The 22,423-nt window shown below is 37.7% G+C and overlaps 1 protein-coding gene across 5 annotated transcripts in view; it reads left to right on the top strand.

Annotated features, from left to right (window-relative positions):
- The window catches only part of PLXNA1 (plexin A1), a 395,502-nt gene that overhangs the window by 367,798 nt on the left and 5,281 nt on the right, over window positions 1-22,423 (top strand). For 2 of the 5 annotated variants that reach the window (XM_060688304.2, XM_060688305.2), the window contains exons 25-31: window positions 1,737-1,896; window positions 4,055-4,206; window positions 5,145-5,241; window positions 6,128-6,318; window positions 9,113-9,282; window positions 11,842-12,054; window positions 15,074-15,224. In XM_060688304.2, coding sequence (XP_060544287.2) covers window positions 1,737-1,896; window positions 4,055-4,206; window positions 5,145-5,241; window positions 6,128-6,318; window positions 9,113-9,282; window positions 11,842-12,054; window positions 15,074-15,224 — 1,134 coding nt within the window. The remainder of the gene's footprint in view (window positions 1-1,736; window positions 1,897-4,054; window positions 4,207-5,144; window positions 5,242-6,127; window positions 6,319-9,112; window positions 9,283-11,841; window positions 12,055-15,073; window positions 15,225-22,423) is intronic. The other 3 variants (XM_060688308.2, XM_060688309.2, XM_087883730.1) reach the window with 3 other exon arrangements.

Here is a 22,423-nt window from a genome sequence, read left to right on the forward strand (position 1 = left end):
AATAGTGACGTTGTACCATTGGTACCATTTATCCCATATTTTATAGTACTCTGTCTCTTCTTTTTCCTTTAACTCTTTTGTTAGCCTATCCATTTCAGCGCACTGGGTAATTTTGTCCATTACTTCTTCTTTTGTTGGGATCTTTTCCTGTTTCCAGTTTTTGGCATAGGTTATCCGCGCTGCAGTTAGAATATGTATCAACAAGTATTTTATTTCTTTAGGGTATGTTTTTGTAAAGATTCCCAACAAAAAAGTTTTTGGCTTCTTGTCTATTTGTAGATTAGTAATTTGTTCCAGCCATTTCTTGATATTGGACCAAAATTTCTTTGCCGCCGGGCACGTCCACCATAGATGGTAAAAGATACCTTGTGAGTTTTCCAACATAGTGAGCTATTTTTCGGATGGATTTTAGCCAACCTTGTAGGCGACATATGCCACCTGTAAAACATCTTCAGCTGGTTTTCCTTTTTTTTTTAATTGAAAAGTTTTACAAAAAACAAAAATTTTCTTCCCCCCATATTCCCCCCACCCTTTTCCTCCCCTCATCCCACCCTCCCCCCCAGACTTCCCAGAGCAAAATACAAGGTGTTTCATTTAACAATCATAAACTAGATTAACCTACTTATCCTCAGACTACTAACTCCCCCCCCCGAAACCTTAACTCCACTATAGATAACATAATACTTCTAATACTTAACGTTCATTCATAAGCTATTTGATATTTTCTTGTCTGATACTTATTTTGAATATAGTCAATCATCTTCTCCATTCCGCTACATATCTTTCTTGTGTATAGTCCTTCAAGTACGCTGAGATTTTCGCCATTTCTGCTAGGTTCATTACTTTCAATATCCACTCTTCAATAGTAGGCAAATAGTTGGTAGTGCATATTGCGTTACCAACAGCCTAGCTGCTGATATTAGATTCAAAATCAATTTAGTCTCTGATACTGTACAGTCCATAATTATACCCAATAGGAACAATTGAGGAGTAAATTTCAACCTTCTTTTCAGAATATTCTGCATCACCCACCAAATTTTTATCCAAAATGCCTTGATTTTCTTACAGGTCCACCATATATGATAATAGTTGCATCATTGCATTCACATCTCCAACATTTAGCTTGCAAATTAGAGTACATACATGATAATTTTTTAGGATCTAAGTGCCATCTATAAAACATTTTATAAAAATTCTCTCTCAAATTTTGTGCTTGCGTAAATTTAACATTTCTGACCCAAATCTTTTCCCACGTTTCCATCATCACTGGTTCCTGAAAGTTTTGTGCCCATTTTATCATACAATCCTTAACCAATTCCATTTCTGAATCTATTTCCAATAATGCATTATACAACCTTTTAATATGCATCTGGCTTTGATCTGTAATCTGTTTCACCAGATTTTCCTCATTTTGCATAACACCAAATTTTTGATCTTCCCTCCATCTAGCTTGAAGCTGACCATACTGAAACCAAGTATAAATTATCCCTTCTTCTTTTAATTCATCTAAAGATTTCAGTTGCAACTTACCCATTTCCAAAAAAAGAAGCTCTTTATAAGTAATCACCTCTGTTTTTTGCTCTATACTTATATTTTCTATTGCATGTCTGGGATTTGCCCATATGGGTATCTTATAGTTTAGCTTATATTGGTACTTTTTCCAAACCCTGGTTGGTTTTCCTTGTATGCCACCGCTAATGGATAGTTAAGTTTTTTTATTCTTCCCTTTTATACAGACACTAAACTGTGTGAATCCTGAAAATGAAAATGCTCCTGAAATTCCAGTCAAGGTCCTAAATTGTGATACCATCACACAAGTGAAGGAAAAGCTGTTGGATGCTGTGTACAAAGGAGTACCATATTCCCAAAGACCCAAAGCAGGAGATATGGACTTGGGTGAGCAATGGCTTCTTGTGTGGTTAGGATAAACAGTGGATTCATATTATAATCATGACATAAGGGTTATAAAACTCCAATAGAAAAGATGCATCATTTTTTTTTTTTAATTTCATTAAAGGAACTGCATGTTTTTCCAGGCTCATGTGGCTGCTTCAGAAGCTACTCTTTATCTTTGCCACCTGTATGTATAAATGTAGCCATTTTACTTTCTTTTCCCCACAGTTCTCTTCACACATGACCTTCTATACTTGTTGATAGATACAGTACCTCCCTGCATGTTCTAAGGCCATATTTTAAAACTATCAAACTTGATGGCAGTTTCAAACTAATGACTCAGGAGAATAGGCAGAGGCTGAAAAGAGACAGGATTGATTATTTATTTATTTATTGGCAGCTCAATTGATAGTATTTTGATAAATGGCTCTGCTTTATATGAGGAAGAATAGAGCAAGAGCTACAAATTGGTATGGTTTTCTAGAAGATAATTTGTTTATTTATTTTTCCATCCACCCAAAAATGACTGGATAATTTACACAGTTGAAAATTGAAAAAGCAATTTTTATATAAAAATTGGTCAGAGTGAGCAATGAAAAAAACAATCCCCCCTCCCCACCGTCTGGAGGGCCCCTATGCCAAGCTCTGAAGAACGAGTTAACGAGTTTTTGAGGACTTTCTTGAAGGCAAGTAGGATTGGGTATGGGGGTCAAGCAAATTGTGAAAAGGATGCTGTTCCAGAAGGCAGATGCTGTAGCAGAGAAAGATTTACTTCCCAAACTACTGAATTGTCTTCAAGAAGGGCACTGTCTGGAAAAGGTTCACCATTATTCAGAAGAAAATGGAACATTCTGGAATTCTCTGGAAAGATCTCTTCCCATTTGGCACATTCCTAGTATTTTCTTAGCAAACTGTGAATAGAATTAAGTTCTCTAAGAATTAAGGATCAAAATATGCATAATAGTGACAATATCATAAAATATGTTAATGATAATTCACCTATAAGAAATAGATTTTCTTTTTTGTGATTCAGTTATCAGATAGAATACAAACGAGGATGAGGATGGTGATGATGATATCCCTTCAGTCGAGCCCTTAGCAGAAATAATTGGAATAGAACAATAATAGTTTAAAATGGCTAATATATGGAAACTAGACCCATTGTATAGCAGAATTTGCAGGAAGATTAGCTAAATTTGGTAAACCTGTTTTGGTGCCTTGACTGCAATGATAAATTTTGCTTTAATCCACAAGTGAAAAAACAGATTTGTCATTTAAAACTGGATCCAATAGCAAGAAAGACTCACAGTTTGGGTAGAGATTCTCCTTTTTGAAATTTATCGCCCCTAAGTCTTTCCCTCAGAAATGAGCCCATAATATTCTTTGGGAAGAAGCTAAAGACATAAAAATGGGCAAGAGGTGATTCAGTATTCCACACCTGAACAACTTTTTGCTCCAAAAATTAAGCCCTCATATTTGAAACCTACATGAGTCAAAACTAGGTAAAAGTAATGTGTAGCTTGAGACAGATGCTATTTGGTATGCAAGGAAGGTCATTTTTCATTCTCAAAGAAAAATGTTATTATGATGTATTGCTGATTCTAGGTTAGCATTTTAAACAAGTTCATAATTGCAAGAAGTAATAAGATGTAATACCTGAGAGATGATGAGAACAGTAATCTCATATGAATAAAGTAGGGAACTAAATATTTTCAGGGCGAAGGGAAACTGACATAATCCCAGTAGTTGAGATGACAATGCTTGTGATCACTGAATATGTAAGACTCACAGGATTTTAAAGCAGAAGGTTGTTGATTAAGCTGGAGATATTCTTGAAAATTCCTCCGAAGTTGAATAATTTGAAGTTTTGTGGGCAGGGGGTTGTTTTTGAGTTTGTCTTTCACTTCCGTCAACCACAGCTTCCTTGGCAATCACTTCAGAATTGATTTGCCATTTTTTCCCCCCTAAGTGGGAAATCCAAGTCACCAAGGAGAAAATAGCCCTATTACATTAGATCCCAAACAGATTTTCCTGGCATTATTGTTGCTAACTTCAGCAAGACCGTAATGGGGTTTAGAGTGGGGTGTGGCTTTTTAAAATGGCTTCTGCCATGCCTCATTCACATGCTCTCCATGCCTTTCATTCTGTGATCTGTCCAAAGTGAGCACGATCCCCAGTGACCCCATGCCCTTCTCTTCCATCGGTGCAGAGTGGCGGCAGGGCAGGATGGCTCGGATAATTCTTCAAGATGAAGATGTCACCACAAAGATCGACAATGACTGGAAAAGACTCAACACTCTAGCTCATTACCAGGTGTGGTTGTCCTTGAGTTTTTGCCAGCAGTGGTGGAAGAGACCTGGCATCTGAATATGCTATCTATCTGAATAAGATACATACATTTATATCATATATGAGAGATGGATACTACAAACAACTTGTTGTTATTTATTTTACTATTGAATTTGTATTGGTGGGAGAGAATAGGATGGAAGTCTAGGCTAGATTCTGGTGTGTACATGCGATGAGTATTAAATAATGGAGAACATACATGGCTCAGGATTGTATTGTTAGGTTTTTGGTGTCCTCTGAGTTTGCTTTTCTTCTTGCAGACATTTCATTATTAGGCTAGACAACATCAGTACACAGATGATGTTAACTAGCCTGGTAATGTTTGTAAGAAGAAAAGCAAGTGAGAATACTAAATTGTAAACGCATTTGTAGAGAATGAAAAGAAAGCTTCTAGCTCTTAAGTTTAACAAAAGAAGCATTAAAATTATGTGCAAGATTGTTCTGTTTCTCTGTATTCTTCCTGACAAGGCCTGGAAGAATCCATATGCTGTCCTGTGTGCTTTGTCTTTGATCTGTCCACTACAAACAATTGAATAAATATGCTCTAACAAAGCAAGAATGAAAGAAGAACAAATTCTAGACAAAGCTGAAAAGCTTTCTATTTTTGTGCCAGGCAGATTTTGAAGGAGATAAAACTCAGGTCAGATCTGGGAATCCCAAGGAATGGAAAATGGCTTTTTATTAAGAAGAAAAAGAAAGCTTTATTCTGTTTGTGTTTACATTATGAGAGAATGAACTGTCCATCTTCTCAAATTTTCTAAGAGGCTCTGAGAATCCACTGAATAGGGAGTTAAACTTGCTATTTCAGCTTCCTTTAGTAGGGAGCTCAGTGTTGGTCGGTTGGAGTGAGAGAGATAGAGATTATGGATCTTCAGTCTTAATTTTGGTAATATTCTCTACAGGTAACAGATGGTTCATCTGTGGCATTGGTGCCCAAGCAGAACTCTGCCTACAACATTTCCAATTCCTCTACTTTCACAAAATCACTCAGCAGATATGGTGAGTAAATGAGAAAACATCCTTGCCATTTTACTGTGTAGAATTCAGCAGCAATCTGGGAATTAAGAAAGAAAGTCTTCCTAAGTTAAGAAAAAGCAGACTAAAAAGGATACCATGCTTCAGTCAAGCCTCTTCTAATGACTTCCTTGGTTTTGTATGACCTAGGCCTATTTTATAGTAATTCAGCTAGCTTCTCCCAGTTAAGGCTTTTGCCTCTGGTTGCTTTTCCTAGTTTAGTTATACAAAATCCGTATTTCTTCACTGTGTTTTCTTAAAGCCACTGTGCTTTCATGTGTCCTATTGGTACAGGATTAAGAGAAGCAAGGGATCTATTATAAATATTTAAAATATTACTGAGGAAAAAAATTATTGCAGAATCCAATCTGGGTCAGTCACCAGGATCAGAAGTCTGCACAGCTTTTGAACATGAGCTGAAGCCCATCCTCCAGGAAGATTCAGATAGAGAGAAGTTTCCTGAGGATGGGCTCCCACACAAGTCTGAAACCACACTAAACCTCTGGTCCCGATGACCAACCCGACTGGATCCTATACCATTATCCTGGGACATGCTTATTTGCCTTCATATGTGAAAAAAAATGCCACTTATTTAGAATTGAAGGGTACTTGCCAGTAGGTTTTAAATATAATGAGCTTCCTTCATTATTCATTAGATCCTTTCAATGAAAAAAAAAAGTCAATAATCTCTCTTTTTCTAGGGCCAATTAGTTAATGAAGTTTAATTGACAGGGTAGCCCAAAATATATCATATTTCTTGATGGTATGACAGACCATGCTGTAAGTTAAGTGAGGTGGAGAGAGGACAGCAGAGGCCAAGAGTCAGTGGAGGAGGGAGAGGCAGTTGCCATTATATGTGGTTTCCTCACAGAGAGTATGCTCCGGACAGCTAGCAGCCCTGACAGTCTCCGTTCCCGGACCCCCATGATCACACCTGACCTGGAGAGTGGCACCAAGCTATGGCATCTGGTGAAGAATCACGATCACATGGATCAACGAGAAGGTGATCGTGGCAGCAAGATGGTCTCAGAAATATATTTGACTCGTCTGTTGGCTACTAAGGTAAATCAGAATGGCTCCTAAGTCCACTGTAAGAGTGGAGTAGTGTTATAAATTTGATAATAGCAAGAGCAATAGCAGTTACACTTATATACCACTTCACAGTGCTTTACAGCCCTCCCTAAGCGGTTTACAGAATCTGCATATTGCCCCCAACAATCTGGGTCCTCATTTTACCCACCTCGGACGGATGGAAGGCTGAGTCAACCTTGAGCCTGGTGAGATTCGATCTGCCAAATTGCAGGCTGCCGGCAGTCAGCAGAAGTAGCCTGCAGTACTGCATTCTAACCTCTGTGCCACCACAGATCTTAATATTTCATCATGAACTCTATCCTGTTCACCTTTTTTCCTAAATTGTTTTATATACTTACATGAATTATATGCATTGCACCAGATTTTAATTGCCATCTATTAGGGTATGGGGTGTAGTGAATCCTGCATGTGCGGAGGATTGAACTTGATGTCCTCTTAGTCCCTTCCAATTCTATGATTCCATGTTCCCACTGTTGGGTTAGAGACAGTCTCTCCCTCCAAACCTGATCCATAATCAGGAGATGAATATTAGTTGATTTAGTCTAGGGCTTCCTGCCTAAGCAGGGGTTAGACTAGAAGACTTCCAAGGTCTCTTCCAACTTTGTTATTCTGTCCTATTCTAGTGGATAAGGTACCAAGCTAGGAAGCAGGAAACTGTGAGTTCTGGTCCCACATTATCGATGAAAATGAGCTCGGTGATCTTGGGCCAGTCTCACTCTCAGTAGTGATTGGTGATTTTACTGCCTCTGATGAGTAGTCTGATTCCTTTGATCTCATCACCTCCCATTTCTAGCCTTTTTTTATCTGCCCTCCCACTAAACCTGCAAAGATGAGTATTGCACCCTAGCTATTATCAAAAGGAAGATGGGATTCCAGCCTCTAGGTGCTATAATCATTGATTTATCCAGCTTCATTGTTCATGCACTTGATGGACGCCCTCATTTTACCAGTATTCCATATCAGCAAAAACCCAAGCGAAGGAGTATTAAAAATCCAGTGGTTTATGACAGAAACACAGAACTACTCACAATATAATTGCTACACTAATTCCTGAAGTAAATCAAATGGCCAGTAGATGATTTGTATTGGAACAAATCAAAATAGTACTCTGTTTTCAGATTCTGAAAAATCCCAGAACTGCAGAGCTAAATTCAGCTCAGCTGAATCTATCCTAGCCAAATCATAAATCATAGTAATCTGCAAGAGGAATGCTGGTTGCTGTATTGCTATTGTTTAACGTGTACAGTTTTAGAATATATATATAACCTGAAAATTCCAGGGTACTGTTCACTTCTTCTATGAGCAGCAAAAAAATCTAAGCAGTAGAAAGCTTTTCTTTCTTTCTTTCTTTCTTTCTTTCTTTCTTTCTTTCTTTCTTTCTTTCTTTCTTTCTTTCTTTCCCTTCCTTTCTCTCTCTCTTTTTCTCTCTCTCCCTTTCTTTCCTCCTTTACATCACTCAAGGCATCTAGAAATTTTGTCACACTTGGTTAGTTTCGTTTCTGAATATACAGATTACACATAATTTGAACATTCCATCAGAAAGCACAGATGAGAGAGAAAGTGGAACACCTCACTCTCTCAAATATTTTCAGAATTCCATCATGGATTTTTTCCCCCTCGCTTTCATAGGGAGATACCTGGATTACCTCAACCTGAAGGAGAGGAATATATCTACATTTTAGATTTTTGTTTCATTTCTGAATATACAGGTTACACATAATTTGAACATTCCATCAGAAAGCACAGATGAGAGAGAAAGTGGAACACCTCACTCTCTCAAATATTTTCAGAATTCCATCATGGATTTTCCCCCCCTTGCTTTCATAGGGAGATACCTGGATTACCTCAACCTGAAGGAGAGGAATATATCTACATTTTAGATTTTTGCTGGCTGTTGAAAGGCACAGTTTTTGAAAACACTTTCAAAATTCAAGATTTCTTAGCAAAATGGCCTTTACAGTTTTGCAGGGGCTCTAAAAGAAGTCTGCAGTGACAGTTTCTCTCTCCTATACAATTTTTCTGCAGTTTTTTAACCATTATTCTAACTAAATGTGTTATATGTTTTTCAAACTCTAGTATCTGGATCCTACATGAGATGATAACTGAGAGGATTATGGGTTTAACTTTCATCATAAAAAATCACTGTCTTGGAACTATTATGAAAAGAAAAAAAAAAAGCAGTGATCCTATACTTAATTGAATACTGAACCAGATCTCTGAAATAATTTAGATTGCTCTATGTAAAATCATATATCACTATCACATATAAATCGTTAAATTGAAGATTTGTAGAGAATGGATAAAGGCACAGGAGCCAGTTTAAATGAATGGATATGACATGGGTGTCCACAGGGTAAAAACATAGCAGGATAGCCAAAAGAGTGCCATTGAAGCTCCCCCTATTTTTAATGCCTTCCTTCCTTCCTTCCTTCCTTCCTTCCTTCCTTCCTTCCTTCCTTCCTTCCTTCCTTCCTTCCTTCCTTCCTTCCTTCCTTCCTCTCTTTATAGTTCTCTTATAGCTTCCCCAAGTTCAGTTCTAAATTCCTTTACAATAGCCCATGAAAAGCCGGTTTTATTTCATCCATTGGTGACACTTCAGTTTCTTATTTTAAAGCATGTTTTAATTCCAGTGAAATATTTTAGCCCTTCTGAGAAGAAAAAAAGAATGCCTTCATTCTATTGTTGCTTTTCTGTTTATGTACATGAATGATATATTATGTAATGCTGAACAAATATCCTCTTTTTTTTGTTTGTTTTGTTCCAGGGAACTTTGCAGAAGTTTGTGGATGACCTTTTTGAGACTATCTTCAGCACAGCCCACCGAGGGAGTGCCTTGCCTCTGGCCATCAAGTACATGTTTGACTTCCTGGATGAACAAGCTGATAAGCACCAGATCAATGACTATGATGTCAGGCACACTTGGAAGAGTAACTGGTAAGAAGATGCTGTAGCTCGGCAGTAAAGCACATGACTTGCACTGCAGAAAGTCCCAAGATCTCTTCCCAACTTCTGAAGGTCAAGCTGAGGCAGAGTGGATACCTGATGGGTCATTGTGTAGATAAATATTCAGCTAGGTAGATCAATGGTTTGTTTCTGCAAGACGGTTTCTTATCTAAGCTGCAGCTGGTATGTGAAAAGTTGGGGGTAGCTAACAGGAAGATGTTTCTTTCAAAGAGTGCAAACAGCCTACTGTAGTTTCTGCTTTTTCAGAAAATAGATCAGAAGGTTTAAGAAAATTACCTCAGTTGCATAAGAAAGTGCAGCCTCAAAGCATTTGTGTTATTCTATTCCCTGGTATAGAGGAAGCTTCACATATACACTCACTTAAAAAGGCATTTATATTAGGCTACAATATAGCGTATATCTAATTCACTTGTTGAGATGGGAGGCTATAGAAATCAAATAAATAAAAAAAATACAGTTCTGTCAGAATAAAAATTCTGTAAGTTTATATTATGGGACATCATCTTGCTTCACCAAATACTTCAAAGTCCCGCTCAAAACCAGCGTTTTCCAAATGATTCAATAATGGGAACATAATCATTAAGAGATCAGTAAAATAATAGGGTTGCACAGTACTGATTCAAGGCAAAAAGGTGTTCAGAGTGCTGGAGAAAATCTAACCTTTGGGGATATGGCATGGCTGCCTCGGAGGGACAGACACACCGTACCAGAAAACAGGGCAGCTCCTGAAATGAGCTGCAAACAGGTGCTGCATTCAGACCTTTGCACGCTTCAAAGCACCTCTTAATCTTTGAATCAGAAGCGATTCAGAGTCTTAATAAACAATAAAAGCGGCAGCTACAGGAGAGCAGTTAAAAATCTTGTATGCAGCATTTTTGTTTATATAGCCAGTTATCAATTTGCTGGTGAACTGTATTCCACATTTACCTTCGAATGTGATAGGGAAGTTATTCTCCGCATGCTGATTTGCATAGCCTTAAACTCCGTCTCGCTATTTATTTCATGCTATTGGGGATTAACGTGCTCAGTGAATAGTAAGAAGCGGCAGACACTTTTCTCTTCTTCTGCTGCCTTCCTGATTTGATCACTGTTACTGGGGATAGGAATATACACTCTGATCTCTGGTATTTGTTAAATAGCAACCAAATTGCTTTTGTAGTTCAGTAACTGTCAGTAATTAGCAAGGCAGGAAAAGACACATTTTTAAATGGAGTTATGAGAGCATGGAAACATTTGGAACTGATTTATCACTCGGCTTTCTATATTAAAGGAAATAGCTGCTCTGGGAGGAAAAACGGGGTAGGGAAAGAATCCCAATGATGCAACTCCACAGAGCCCAGGAAGGCAGGCAGGCTCCAGCATACTAATGCCCTTGCTTGTTTTGTACTGCTAATTCAGTGGATAGAGTAAATTTCAAGAGATGGTTCCCTAAAATTAAAAGATGTAGGTATGACCAACACCTGGATTATATGATTTGTGGGAGTTTAACAGTTGAGACAAATAACAGTTACGAAAAGCAGGACCTAGTTTTCATTGAGATAATTCAGATCTTATGTTAAGGTAGGTGAGATCAGATGATGGAATTATTTTGCACAAAAAATCCCCACCCTAGAAGTTATGGGAAAAGTCTCCATGGATTTCCCTGATGTACATAATTTTTTCCAGTGAGAAGTGAAATATTAGATAGTATTCCTGAGGCTCTTTGTGTTGTGCATTGCAGCTTGGTCATCCCAACTTTCTTCAGGTAAATTAGTTTGAGTTTGTGGAGTTTTTTTCAACCTAGCTAATATAACAGGGAAACATAGTATGACAGCCCTTCTGCCTCAATAACATTGTTTTGTGAAAATAAACATGGGTAATTTGAAGAAACAGCATAGCCAATTGCATTGCGCTGGTTGCCTCAGTTAAGAGATAAATTAATGCTGAGCTGAGGAGAATCAAGAAGGTATTTACTTTTCCTTTAATTATAGTTCTCATTTCTTAATAGAATTTAGTCTCCAGAGGCTAATAAAGAATATAGGGATTTAATAAAGGGCAGAAAACTTGGTGAACCCTGACATTTAACAGTAATTCCAAAGGTTTTAAGAAGAGCAGAGGGAAATGATAGAAATGTTGACAGGTACTGATAAAATCCCAAAGTCAACATATGAATGACTTTAACAAATGCTCTGTTCTGTGTCAAAAATAATAGAATTTACCAGGCACAATTTTGGATATTTAAAACAAGTGTCATGATAGATATATTTCTCATAGTCACTGTTACTTTTCAAATGCCATATGACTTTAAAATCATTTATATATTTATATCCACATATAAAACATCTATAAATATGTTCATATACAGCTGCACCATTATATACACCCACCCTTCAGTGAGATAGCTGGGCACCTGGCAAACCATGCATCAGAGTTATTATCACCTGTTTAGATTTTGTGGAAAACCCCTGCCCCCTTACTTTGATAGACTTTAACCAAGCAACCTTACTTGAAGCTACTAAGAATAATTTTTTCTTTTCTTCTCTTTTTCAGTCTACCTCTGCGTTTTTGGGTTAATGTCATTAAGAACCCGCAATTTGTGTTTGACATTCATAAGAACAGTATTACTGATGCCTGCCTATCAGTGGTGGCTCAGACATTCATGGACTCCTGCTCAACTTCTGAGCACAAGCTAGGGAAAGACTCTCCCTCCAATAAACTACTGTATGCCAAGGACATCCCTAACTATAAGAGCTGGGTAGAAAGGTGAGTAACTGCAGCTGTAGACAAAGTAGGTTTGCAAAAGGAACAAAGGTGTGGCAGTTCTAGAAAGTTTGGGATGGTTCCATGCTGTAAAAGAGCCACCCTTGATTAGAGGAGAGAAATTGATTCTTAGAAACAATTGCAAGTAATTGTCTTTCTAAGAATTGCCAATTCCTTTCAGACCTTTCTAATGAATAAGTAATAGAGCATATAGATTTCATGAAGGCAGCTATTTGTATTAGGCTGGATCCAGCATAAACATCTAATTTTTGTGTGTGGGGGAGAAGAACCTCAGTGAAGTGTTTCTTCTATCAGCTGAGCTTTTCAGTGGTTGAACAAGACAGGGAATGATGTTTCGGTTGCAGCCATTATCAGATCCAAGTGTCCTAAAAATTGCATTTAAGGATTGGTGGAGGTGGGTTGGGGAATTTGGGAGGCACTCCAGGAAAGTAAAAATAACTTCCTCCCCTTTCTCTTTCCACCTTCGCTGTGTTTGGGGATATTTCTACTGGTAAAGCAATCCATTTGCAGGAGAATTAGCAAAGCAAAAGCTCTTGCCAATGGAATTGAAAGCCTGGATTAGATCCAGCCTGAAAATAATACAATCACATTGTGTTGAGTAATACAGATAAGAGTTTTTAGTTTTCAGGGGTTTTACCGGGGAGATTCTGATCAACTTCAAGTATGTTTGGTTTGTTAATTATTGTGTACTATTGGGGTAGAGACTTGCACATTGAAAAGACTCAGTGTAGCTGGTGCTGTTTTGTGAAAATTGTATTTGCTAGTGACATCATTACTCTGCTGATGTCTTAAGTAAAACCAGAAGTTTTTTTTACTGCTGCTAATAAAGATGAAAAAATAGATAATGAAACACAGGATGAATAAGACTCTCTATTTATAAGTAGAGCTATTTTATTAAACAAATTGATTGTGTCTATTTGTGTACACACACACACACACACATTCACACAGAGAGAGGGATTAGTTAGCATTGGTACATTGTACAAAACATACTTCCAAATATTTAGACTTGGAGATTACATTTGTGCCTGAGCTTTAATTCAAACTGTTTTAACAATTTATTATTCTGATGGTTAGAGAACGACATTGCATTAGTTTTATGAGTATTATTTTTATGAGATACATGGACTACACAAGCCCAGTGCCAGCCTTACAAGATGGACAGATCAGAAAACTGACTCATGGATGGCTAGAATTATATTTTGTTGTGATAAGCTTTAGTAACAGAATCTTAACTAAGTTTTCCGTTCCTTCCTTCCTTCCTTCCTTCCTTCCTTCCTTCCTTCCTTCCTTCCTTCCTTCCTTCTTTCCTTCCTAGACCCTAGGGAACCAGAGATGGGATAGTCTGAGTCTCTTGTAATATCCATCCATTCTCTCTGAATTTAACACATGTTTATTATGTACTGTACCTGATGTTTTCTTAATGGCCTATAGATTTGTTCTTTAAAGTCATCTCCCTGATCCTCCTATACTCAGAAACTTAACTAATATTGTGAGAGGGAGGGGGGCATCTTCCTTTTTCATGCCAGCATCCCAAGGTAAGGACATCTGGGACAAAACCTGCACTTGTGTCCTTTTCATTATCTTTTAAACTGCTAGCCTTAATGCAAACAATATTTTATGATGCGGGTTTTTTTACATACAGCAAGTTATAACATCTTAAGATTTTTTAAAAAAAAAATTATTTAATGAGATTCTGCACACTTTGAAAATGAGGAAGAAAACTTCAAATCTTGTGCAAGCACTTTTGTACTAGTTATTAAACAGTAGCTCTCTTCTTTGAGAGCTTGAAAAAAGTGCAACTGCTTTAAAGAATTAATCCTTTAAAGTTAATACAACTTTAATGGATTAACTTCTTAAAACAGCAACATTGCTTTTTTTTTTGGCTTGTGCAAAAAAAGTGGGCTGCTTTAATGATTAGCAGAGATGGATCTGAAGCACGCTCATAGCCTTGATATTCAATACTATTTGCTGCTTGCTTAGCTGGCTATTTTTAATATTAGCCAATATTATACATTATGGTGGTATTTTAGTGATAACATTGCCCTTAGGATGTTTCCCACATGGCTAGACTTTTAAAACATGAATCTTTTATGTTGCATATTTATATTCTGGGAGCTGTATATATAATTATAAATTATTCTATAAATGCTAGATAATGATTACTGACATTATGGAAGAAATGGGCTTCTATCTTGCTCTCCTAAGTGAAGCCAATTTCTTCCATAACAGCAGTCATTATTATAATTCAGTAACAAACTTTCTAATAAATACAGGATTATAAAACACTGTCTCCAAATATGTCACTTTCTGCTCTCTGCTGAGCTCCATTAAGTCTCCTCATAAGAGTGTCCAACTACTGATCTGTGATTCTGCTTGACCTGACTCACCATGATTTTGGAATAATTCAGGTCTATCTCCAACAAAGAATGTAGATAAGACATCTTACACCCCAGGTCCAAGCACTCCAAATCCCTATTTAAGGTGACCCTAGCATTTCTGTTTCTGCAGAAAGATTGGATCTTTCACCCAATCTCTTATACTCAAGCTTCTTTTGTTTAGGGAGAGGAGAGGGGGAAGAAGATCTCAATAAAATGTTTACCTCCAATGATCACTCCTTTAAAGCTGTTTCTCAAGTCCTATTATTTCAACTCACACAAGGAGCTTGGACCAGGCACATTTGCCTTGTCCCCTCAGTCTTAAAATGTAAAGGGAGACCCTGTGTACTCTGCCTGTGAGGGCTTACTGTAAGAGGGCTAGTCTGGTTACTTGAACACAAAATGAAGAGTCATTTGGCAGGCAGAACACTATGAAATGGCTAAATGTGCTATGTACATTACAATTGCTTCATTGTAATGAATAGATTTATTACATTTAATCGGGAGGCTTGTTAATTAAGTTTATGGTATTTTCCAGATTTATCCTCAGTTTGTCTCCTACCTGCTATTGAACATCTTTATTTTCAACAGAGTGATTTATTTTTCCTCCTTCTCACTTATAGATATTATGCAGATATAGCTAAAATGCCAGCAATCAGCGATCAGGACATGAGTGCCTATTTGGCAGAGCAGTCACGGCTACACTTGAGCCAATTCAACAGCATGAGTGCCCTGCATGAGATCTACTCATACATTACTAAGTACAAGGATGAGGTAAGGTATATCAGAACTCTTAGACATATCCTAATATAACTATTTATCTCTGTTTTTTTCCTCTTTCTTTTGACCCGCGAAAAGAAATCCAGAGTGGAGCTGCTTTTATTCCTCTGTAAACTCATCATCATGTCTTAATAGTTGCATAGCCAGCTAATGAGCACCTGCTATGCAGTAAGTACACTTACTGCAGCATTTCCATACAATATAAAAGTAGCTCCATTTTTAAATATATTTTTAAAATGATCTGTAATACATAAAAGCAATAAACAAAAGAACCCAAATATGTGCATTATAATTATGTTCCAAAATCAGTTTTTAAAGATTGATCTAGGCAGTTACTTACAAAATATCATGGTTGTACATATCATTTCTATTATGTGGGACAAACCTATCTAGGCTTTGTTCCATTTTAAACTAAAAAGGGTGTTTGTCTTCCTGAATAGCTAGTCATCATTAAAAAGATGTGATTCAATTATCCATTTGTTGAGATACTAGAATGGTAGAGGAACCAGTTGCAGCAAATTATTGAAACGTGGTACTAAGCTCTCCCAAAGATACCGATTCTTCTCAATCTCCCTCTTTCCCCTTATCCTAACTATCAACTCTGACACAGATGGATGAGATAAGAACATTTGTCAAGTAGTAGTTCCTCTAATTTCTCTCCATCAGTATTGATGATGATTATGACGACAATGATGATGAAATTACCCTCCTGAATCCTAGTGACTTATGCTCCGTTCTTTTTATTTCACATAACCAACAATCCTGGGATTCTGTGAATATCTCTGTCTAAGAACTAAGCAGGCCCTACAAGCCTAAGCCAGCCAAATGTTGCCATCTACAAAGACCTTCTACTGAAGCTCTTTTTTAAAGTTCTGCATTTGCTTTACAAAGAGAGGGCACCTGTTTCTTTTCTAAAGTTTAGAAAAGAAATACCTTGAGGTATTTTTATCTGTCTATTTTCATTCATCCTTTCTTCTCTTGTTTTGATACGAAGTATCGAAGTATCAAAGTAACAAACACAGACCACTCCCTTTTATAACAAAACAACAGTTTTCCAAAATAGGGGGGAAAATCACAACAGTGCCTCAGCAGATAAGTAATGGGCCAATAAGAATGGAAGAATTAAATCAGTGAAGGGAACACATCTCATGAAGTAATCAAATAAGAGACAAAAGAAAAATATCAACCTAATCCTGAAGCACTTAACTCTCTAAATGAATGTGTTCTGGGTCAACTGTTCTGGTGAGCCCATGTACAAATGACCTTATTTATAATTTTGAGGTGGGGGTGGCATTTACTATCACAAGAGAGTCACTTCATAAGCCTATAAAGTTTTAAGAGTGGTTAAAAACCCATCTACTGTAATTGGTATGAACAGCAGAAAGTAGTTTTGAACACATTCTCTACAATCCTTTATTAAAGCAATAAAATATATGATGCTAATAAAAAAATATATATAAAATGGAGTTATATGGATTTTATTGCCCAACAGAAAGATGTTGAGAGGTGGGGGAAGGGAATTGGTTGCTTATATAAGATAATGAAAGCATTTGTACAAGACCTTGTCAAACATCTTTGCATTGTTATCTGGGCAAGGCTCCAAAATTGGTTCCTTCAACAGTTAGTAAAGAAAGTGGCCTATTCACATAAGTGTGAATAGAGATCAAGGCTTCTTAGAGGTTTCTGCACTCAAGTAAGCTCTGTAGCCAGCTGAGATCTCCTGCCCCATGGCAAATTGCCACATGCCAATGGAACGGCTTGCCTTCAGAAGTTGTTGGTGCCCCATCACTGGAGGCTTTTAAAAAGAGACTGGACAGCCATTTGTCTGAAATGATATAGGGACTCCTCCTTGAGCAGGGGGTTAGACTACAAGACCTCCTTCCAACTCTGTTATTCTGTTCTGTTTTTCTGGTGACCTTGGGCTAGTCTTTTTCTCAGCCCTAGGAAGAAGGCAGTAGCCATCCACTTCCAAAAAAGTTGACAAGAAAATTTCAGGAATTAGTCCAGGCAGTCTCCAGGAGTCACAACCGACTTGAAAGCAACAACAACAACAACAACAACAAATAGCTTAGGTTTACATTTTTAGGATCCTTGGTTGATCTTTAGTCATTGATGTGGGGGCACCTACTATCTGGAACGAGCTCCCCCCCGAGATACGGAGGATTCCGGATCTGCGTACCTTCCGTTGCACGCTTAAGACGTTCCTATTCCAGCAAGCCGGCCTGACCTAAACTTTTCCTCTTTTAAATGGGAATTTTAAATTTGGTTTTAAATTATTGGGGTTTTAAAATGGTTCAGCCAAATTTATTTAATTTGTTTTATCTCTATTTTAAATTTTGTATTTATATGTTTTATTTTATGGCTGTTCACCGCCCTGAGTCCTTCGGGAGTAGGGCGGTATACAAATTTAATAAAATGAAAATGAAATGAAATTCGATAAGTTACTTCAAACTAGATGTATATATATCTACCTCCCTTTGTACTCGCAGATATTTTGTTTTTACTAGAGAGCTAACATGCCCCCAAATCTGTCTCATTTTTATTTCCAAAAATCTATTAAGTTTCACTAACGTTTAGGACTATTAAACAAAAAATGGTGGGTGGTCGCAGTCTGTGCTGGAACTGTGGCCACCTGCCAGAAACGAAAAGGAAGGGAAGGAAAACTGGGGTAATAGGGAGCACCCCGGGGGATTAGACGGGTTGGCAGGGAGCAATCTCACCTATTCACAGTCTGGAGAATGGTTATTATGTGATTGATGTGCCCATTATTTGTGAATAGGAAAGCACATTTGTACATCCATTTTGTAAGAGTGCCTGTGACATGCTTGTTAATATTCCAAGTAAGACCACTATAAAATACATTGCCTACCTATGTTTTGAATAATGTTACCCTGTGTTTAATATTCTATTCATGTATAAAGTGTTTCGTATATTGGAAATTCTGAAAGTATTTTTTCTGAATGATACCAGATTCGGATGGATGGTGAAGAGTAACATTAATGCCGCATGTCAGCAAAACTGAATATTATTGTTTCTTTGTAGATGTGCTCTTCAGATGGATTCTTGTATCTCTCAGTGGCAACTTGCATTTTGAAGAACAGAGTTTCTTAGAATATGCAGTTCTATTTCAAGTCAGCAGAGTTCCCTCTGTGGTATAATATAATGCTGCTGGGAACATTCCAATTTTCTATTGTTTTTATCCCATAAAAATAAATTCATATGCCAGTCTTTTGTTGGCATTGCATATTAATGATTAATAGTCACTACCTAACTAGACTAGATTCAGTTACTAGAGTCTTTTAGATTCGCTATGAACAAGATCTTAGAGAAAAAAGATGTAGAATTATTTTTAGAGTGATAAAGACAGAATTGTTTGAAATTCCAAATTAATGAGACTTTTTTTTATCCAGATCTACAGCTTTTCTTCCTGAGCTGAAAGTAGAAGGATAATAGAATAATAATAATAATACAGAATTTTTAATATTTAAATCAATTTAATAATAACCCATTCCAATGTGCCGGTTGCAATGCATAAAAGAGAAAAGCATCTCTCACATAGATACGAAACTCCATTTATCACAACTCCTATTAATAACAAGGAATGTTAACGAGAGATTCCTTGAATTTAAGGCTCGCTCTCAAATGATACTTTCATTCCTCAAGAGCCTACCCAAAAGATAGTGTGATCCTGAAGATCCCCTATGAGTTGGCCAATTTTTTTTTTTTATTCTTGAAGGCCCTTGTAGGATTTAGATATTAACCAAGTAGTAGATTAATCAAAAACTCTTAGTAGGGGCAACTTTGGGGTTTCATTCAACAGTAAAGAAGCCACAAAGATTTTAGAACTCTGTCACCCAGTTGTGATGGGATGAGCTGCTTCCTGAAGGATCCCCCCTGCTTTTTTTTAACTTGCTTTCTTGAAAGGAATTTATTTATTTAGCTCTTGTAATTTAATAGGCTTTTATTGTATTGTAAACTGCTCCTAGTGCAGTGGTGAAATCCAATTTTTTTTACTATCGGTTCTGTGGGCGTGGCTTGGTGGGTGTGGTGTACCTTGGTGGGTGTGGCAAGGGAAGGATACTGCAAAATCCCCATTCCCTCCCCACTCTGTGGCCAGCCAGAGGTGGTATTTGCCGGTTCTCCAAACTACTCAAAATTTCCACTACCGGTTCTCTAGAACCTGTCAGAACCTGCTGGATTTCACCCCTGCCCTAGTGGCTTTGGATAGTGAGACGGATGGCATATACATTTAATAAATAAATAAAAGGAAGAATGCAGTATCATTCTTCTGAATAGAATCCAGAGAGATAAGTATAACTCCCTTTTGCAAATAAAACTCCATGTAACCTTTCCTTTTAATTGTATCTTGATTAAGTTGGGCAAGGTTTAGTGGGTTCCAGCCAGGTCTGAGAAACATAAGTGTGCACCAGCAGTGCCAAAGAAAGCCCCTTGTATGAATAGACCCAAGTGTAAACCCAACCTGTCTTTAAGGGTGAAGCACTATATACAAAAGGTCACGGAGGTCATCAACAGGAATCTTAACAGCTAGCGCCATCACAGCTTTTCAGCACCCGGCCTGCCATCTGGATGAGACCAACAGCAATCACAAAAACTGGAGCTAGAGGAGGCGGCGGCGGCGGCGGCACCCCCAAAGAGCGGTTCCTCCAGCCCTTTTGCAGCAGCAGCTGCTGCCCTGGGGCTAGTCTCCTAGCTTCCAACATTCCCTTTCATTAGTCTTACAAATCAGCGAGGCCTTAAGAGCAGAAATCAATAGCAAGCAGGGCAAGTGCTACGTGGTTAGAAAGTGCAGCCTTAATGAGCTGCAGGCAAAAGAAGTTGCCAATCCTTGTCTTTTTGGTTAACCACTGTCTGGCATCTGTTGAATGTGCCTCTATAGTCTGCTCTAAAAGTGCACTGCCTGTGTGTTTGCAGCTCTCAGGAGCTTCTTTTATGATTTGTAATGGGATTAATAAATAGCAGCTGTTCCCTTTGTTTGTTTTCATTCATTAAACACAATTACATGCAGCCCGATTGCACCCTCTTTGATGCAAAATGGGAGGGAATAATTTTTCCTGTTGCTCAGTACTATAATGTGCTGTCATTGGCACTGAATGAAAATCATAATTAATTTTCATTTGGGGTTTTTGCATCTTCCTAATCATGGCGGTCTTTAGAGCAGGTGACAGACAAGTATCTCTCTTTTTTCTCCCTGTCCCCCCTGCTGTTTCCTGTTTTACCCTGTTGTGCCCAGAAGTGCCACAGAAGAACAACCAGGCACAAAGCTGGTTACAAAATCTTTCCAAACTCACAAACTTTAGTGATTGTCTCCAGTTGAATCAGGAGCAAAGGAGATTTGGAGGACTCTCTCATTCTATTCAGGCCTCCAACACCTTTAAGATCCTAAGATTTGACATCCACAACCTAATTGGTTGCTTTGGTTGACATTCAGTATTTTAGCACCACCTAGAGGTGCTTGGAAGAACAATGCTTTAGGTGAAGGATGAGGTATCGGGGGAGTCAAACTCTGGCCTGGATTGTTAACTATATGGATTTGCAGCCGGACCATTTTTGTGCCAGGAAGCATTTTGTGCCTTTCATATTTAGAAAACTTTTGCAACTAGACACAAATCTTTTCCCATAGGATAACAGCCTTAGAATATCTTCCCACAGGCATGACGTTGGAGTGGCTAATGCCTTTCTTGATTTGAGGATTCCACCAGAATGTACCAGCTCTGTGGCACATTTACCTTTGTGCAGTGGTGGGATTCAGCCAGTTCGCACCACTTTGGGAGAACCGGTTTTTAACTTTGTGAGCAGTTTGGCAAACTGGTTGTTGGAAGAAATCATTAGGGCAGAGAACCGGTTGTTAAATTACTTGAATCCCACCACTGCCTTTGTGGGTTGCTTTATTTTGTGACATTGCAGCCTTCCCCAAAGCCCTGGGCAGTGGCGCTGTATGTGCTCCCCATCATTTCTGCATGTTCAATATGGGAAGCCTAAAGGTGTCACAGCTGCTTTTAATCACAGGGAGCTTATTTCCATATTACTTCTAGGGTTTGTGATGGGCCTTTCCTGCTTTCGAATAGTCAGCCTATTAATTATACAAGAGTTTGTTTCCAATTATGCAGCCAATGAAATGGTTAATTGAGTTCTTTTTGATGGATGCCTCGACATTTAATTGGAAAAAAAATACAGCTTGCACTCACAACAAATGTAACCACTATAATGGGATTTCTGATGAGATTGCATTTTAATCATCCTTTTCTTTAAAAAAAAAAATCTGGCAGTGCAATTGAAAGGGAGGTGGGGTTTGGGGGCATTTCTTTTTTATTCCTCCACTTTCTCAATCCTTTCCTGCCAAATCTTCCCTTCTCACTCAACTGTCAAAAGGCCTACTCACAACATCCCACCCTTCAGTTCATTAATGTGGTTGATTAAAGAATGGCTTTCTAAGAATACGTACAAATGATGATCTAAAGGTTTTCATCTGATTCTGAGAACAGAACTAAAATGTAGGATTCATTTATAGCTCTTTCAGTAGGAAAGATGTTTATTATATGAATTCAACTGTATTCCATAATTATGTCCTTTTTTCTAGTGCCTTCAATAAAAGGCCTTAAGCATGCTAAATTCCATTACTTGACTTATTTTCTCAATGGCACTGAAGTATAAGCCTATTTAGTGGAATGAAATTTTGGTGGAAAAATTCCAGAATTGCCATTTTCTAGTATTTTAAAATATAGTGTGAATAGCAATAGGTTCTTTCATCAATTGAGGCAAATCTGACTGCAATTGAATATGAAATCTACATTGGGCCAATAAATTTAGATTCTTCAGCAATTTTTCTTGCCTTTCCCAGCAACCAAAGGTAGGCACTCACTGCTTATATATAGTTTCACTCCTTAAAAAGGAGACTCAGGCTCAAAATCTCCTTTGGATTGAATGAGCTCATGATGACCTAAACAGAACAATTTAAAAATATTGACTTCCTGAGAAATGTCTCATTGTGGATAGTAATGAATTTAAAAACAAAGTGGGTCTGTAAAAGATTGACTTAAAAGGATTCCATGATAGGCCTTTGAGTATTCTGTTCAAAATATATAACTGCTAAAGAAACTGTTCATCAGTTTCAGAGACCAAAATGAATTTTCCTGGAATTTATCCCATTGTTTGTTCTGTATAATTATGAGGCT

The sequence above is a fragment of the Pantherophis guttatus genome, chromosome 2, assembly GCF_059756535.1.
Source record: "Pantherophis guttatus breed Tessera chromosome 2, ASM5975653v1, whole genome shotgun sequence".
In the NCBI taxonomy this organism is placed as follows: domain Eukaryota; kingdom Metazoa; phylum Chordata; class Lepidosauria; order Squamata; family Colubridae; genus Pantherophis; species Pantherophis guttatus.